This window comes from Phalaenopsis equestris, unplaced genomic scaffold (genome assembly GCF_001263595.1).
Source record: "Phalaenopsis equestris unplaced genomic scaffold, ASM126359v1 Scaffold218107, whole genome shotgun sequence".
Taxonomy (NCBI): Eukaryota; Viridiplantae; Streptophyta; class Magnoliopsida; order Asparagales; family Orchidaceae; genus Phalaenopsis; species Phalaenopsis equestris.
The window spans coordinates 2,630-6,247 of NW_018236574.1; the positions used below are offsets into that span (position 1 = coordinate 2,630).

A 3,618-nucleotide genomic window follows, 5' to 3' on the forward strand; every position below is an offset into this window, starting at 1 on the left:
TTCTTTGAAAGATCACTGCGGCGAATCGCCGGCGGAGGATGCTGAATCCGCGTACGTCGACCCGAATCGGTTTGACAAACCGGATAGACCGTGCCGCGCATGTGATCGCCGGCCGGCTGTTGTGGTTCTTCTTCCCTGCTGTCATCTCTCTCTCTGTGTTTCCTGCGATTTTGTTTCCTCCGTCGGGGATCCTTGCCCCGCATGCGGCATATTCCGCACCGGTAGCCTTCAAGTTTCGTTCGCATAGATAAAAAAAAAAACAGGACTAAATAATAATAGGAGAAAAAAAGTAATTGGAGCTATTTTACTTTTCCTTAATTACTCTTTTTGGTTGCAGCCTTACAGCTCTAGGAAATGAAAAAAAAAAAAAGGCATAAAATTTATATAAATTCTTTTAACCTTTTAATCTTTGAGTACATAAGACATGTGCAGAGCTACGTGTTTTTGGAGGTTATTCAGAGGGTATAAAAGAGTTATATTTTTTTTATACCCTCTTTAATCTCTCTGTAATCTACTTGTAATATATCTGTAACTTATAAATAAATTTCGTGTTTTTGTAGTTTCGGTAGTTACAGGGAGAATACAGGAAAATATAACCCGGATATAATAAGCTTGTACTCTGAGTAACTTCCGATGTATGCAGCGTTGCTTTATATTTTCCAGAGCACCGACAGAGCCTTTAATGATTTTCTTATTAAAAAAATTTTCCGTTTTAAATTTTAATGGCCCGTTATTATTATTATTATTATTATTATTATTTGAAATTATTTTTGTTAGATTAACGTTCTGAAAAGAGGGGGTGCAGTTAATGGACGGACCGGTTCGCTATCATTGGGGGCCAATAAATAGCGGCGTATACGTGATCGTACGGGTGAGGCTGAAGGAGGCGGTGGGAGGAGGAGGTGGGTGGTAGTGGGTTTGCGATTTCCCTCTTCTTTATTAACGACCGTTCAGTGGTTGGCGCGTCCGATGAACTGCGTCAGAGATGGCATGTGAATTAGGAATTCGGCCTTCGGGTAGTTGTTTTTGGGCCGGGTATAGGTTCGGCCCATTTATTCGAAATATTTTTTTTGGCAAGTAGCATAAATTAAGCAACAAAAAAATAACTAAGAGTTTGTTTGACTAATGAATTATTTATTTTGTATCAATAAATTGTGTTATTTTAACAATATTTAAAATAATTTTTATGTATTTTTATTATTTTTAATACAGGACTACAACACATGACTTTGTACATCATATGGGTGAGCAATGTGTTTGTTAGCAATAAAAATAAACTAATAAACTATTATAGGTTAAAATTTAATGCTCGTAAAACATGTAAATAATATAGAAATCTTCCCTATCTTAGATGACACCTTTAGTAATATTCTATTTAAACTTATTAACAATAGCATATGAGGTGCAAGTTAGTTTTGGATCCACCCCAAGTTTCAATATTTTGTGCTTATTGATGGTCCTTCTTATGTTATGTAAGCTTTTGTGCTCAATAGTTTATGAAAATATAAAACCACAGCTAGATAGTAGCTATTAAAGTTGTTATAATTAGTAGTGATTTAAAAAAGATAATAGCCTACTAAATATGAAAAAATGAATGACTAATCTAATACAATTACTAAATGTTTTTTTGTGTGCTTCTTGTCGACCACTTCTATTACTTTGAAAATAGAAGTTGTGGATTGCCATAGAAGGAGAAGGGGTTTTCAACAAGAAAGCTTTTGGAGAACTTTATTGGGAGCATGGATTTGATTGCTCAAAAGTCCAATTTATATTTTATAATTTCATCCCATAACTTAAAATGCATCTTTGTCATCACTTAAATTTTTATTTTATTTTACAAATAAAGACATAGTCTAAAGCAAAGTAGATTTTTTGAAGGAGGGATTAGAGAGAGGGAAGCTTGGGTGTTTAAATGGGGTGTTAAGAACTGACCCAAAACACCAACTTGTTTTGAACCCAACTTGAAAAATTTTGGTTGGGGTATATCTGAATAGTATTCAGGCCAAGTTTGGCTTAATCTGAATAACTTTTGGGTCCGATTTAGGTTAAATTTTCTAACCCGTTTAGTTTTTCGGGTCCGGTTTTGGGCCCAAAAAATGAAACCTAAATTGACTTAAAATAAACCCGCCAACCCGAAATTGAATCAAAATTTGCTTGATTTGAACCATTTTGGGCCCAAAAAATGACCTTCCAAACCTAAATTGACTTAAAATAAACCCGCCAACCCAAAATTGACCCGAAATTGAATCAAAATTTGCTTGATTTGAACCCAAATGGCTATTTTATCATATGTTAAATGGTGTTTTGGATCATATTAGGTTCTAAGTTTGCGGGTTGAATGCTATTGAGATTTTCAATTGGTATAACATTCAGTTTCAGATCAAACCTATTAAAATCAGGTTAGTTTCAGGTCAAAACAACCCGACCCACTAACTCGAATTGACACCCGTGTTTTGTTATAGAAAAAAAAAAATTATAGCAGCCATGTTTACTCATGCACAAAATAAAAAAATAAAATAAAAAGCACTAAATCTCAAAATAAATTACGAAGTTTTAAAAATTTGTAGCTTCGTAGCTGCATTTATATTTGTTACAAAATAACGATTTTGACCCTGTAAATTGATTGTAATGCTTTTAGATGCTACGAATTAATTGCAACAATTTGAACAGCTAAAAAGCAATGCAATAATTTTAATTGTTGAAATTTAGAGTGATTTATATATAAATAATAGTATCATTATTTATTAAATACGTGAAAGCCTCAATAGGCTTTTCCTTTCATGAAACATGCATGCCTATTCTTCATCCTTCGCCACACCTTCATTATTCCTTTATTCATCCTTCCTTTATTGCTTTATTTCCATCTTGCCCCCACCTACAAGTGTAAACAAGCCGACCTAATCGTCCTCCTTCAAAACCCTATCTTTGACTCTTCTAAATCAACCAAGATGCAACCTCTAGCTTTTAACATCCTTTTGCATTTCATGATAAGCAGTTTATCCTGAAATACGGCTCTCGGGTCGACCGCGGGATTCGACCTGCGGTCTGCTTTTAGTGTAAAAATAGAACCACTTTTTTGAATAAGCTTGCAAAACAAGCGAATTAAAAGGTACCACGGGTTTTTCAAAAATGCCTCCGCACTTATAAGCTGCCCCAAACGGGCCCGTAATCTCTCATGAGCTTCAATCACCTTCCTTGCTTTCTCTTTATCTTATATTTCTATGCCCAACACATACTAGGAACATTGTCATTTTAGAATTATAACTAGGGCTATAAATGAGCTGAACAAGAGCGACCTAGTCTCAACTCGTTTTCAGTTCTTTAAAAAATATTATTATTTTTGTTCAGCTTGTTTGTATTTTGAACAAAAAATATGCATATATATGTTCTTAGGGCCCATTTGCTTAGCAAGCCGGACATGAACTGTATGCAAACAAAGAATCGATCTAACAACCCTACCCACAGTCATAGGAAGCTAAAGGTTGGAGCATGATTTAAATCTTATTCTTTATTATTATTAAATATAATTTAATATATTTTCATTATATTTTTTTAATTAATAATTTTAATTAATTATAAATCTCAATAGCCTTATAATCAATTATTCATATATATATA

General features: G+C 33.8%; 1 protein-coding gene across 1 annotated transcript; it reads left to right on the forward strand.

The window, feature by feature from the left end:
- Position 1: 1 nt before the first annotated feature.
- On the forward strand, positions 2-321 carry LOC110037291 (probable BOI-related E3 ubiquitin-protein ligase 3; the record flags this gene model as incomplete). The annotated part of the gene is given in 1 exon segment (XM_020741896.1): positions 2-321. A coding segment is annotated over 1 exon segment (246 nt), but the record flags the coding sequence as incomplete, so codon positions are not given.
- Between the last annotated feature and the right edge of the window lie 3,297 nt (positions 322-3,618).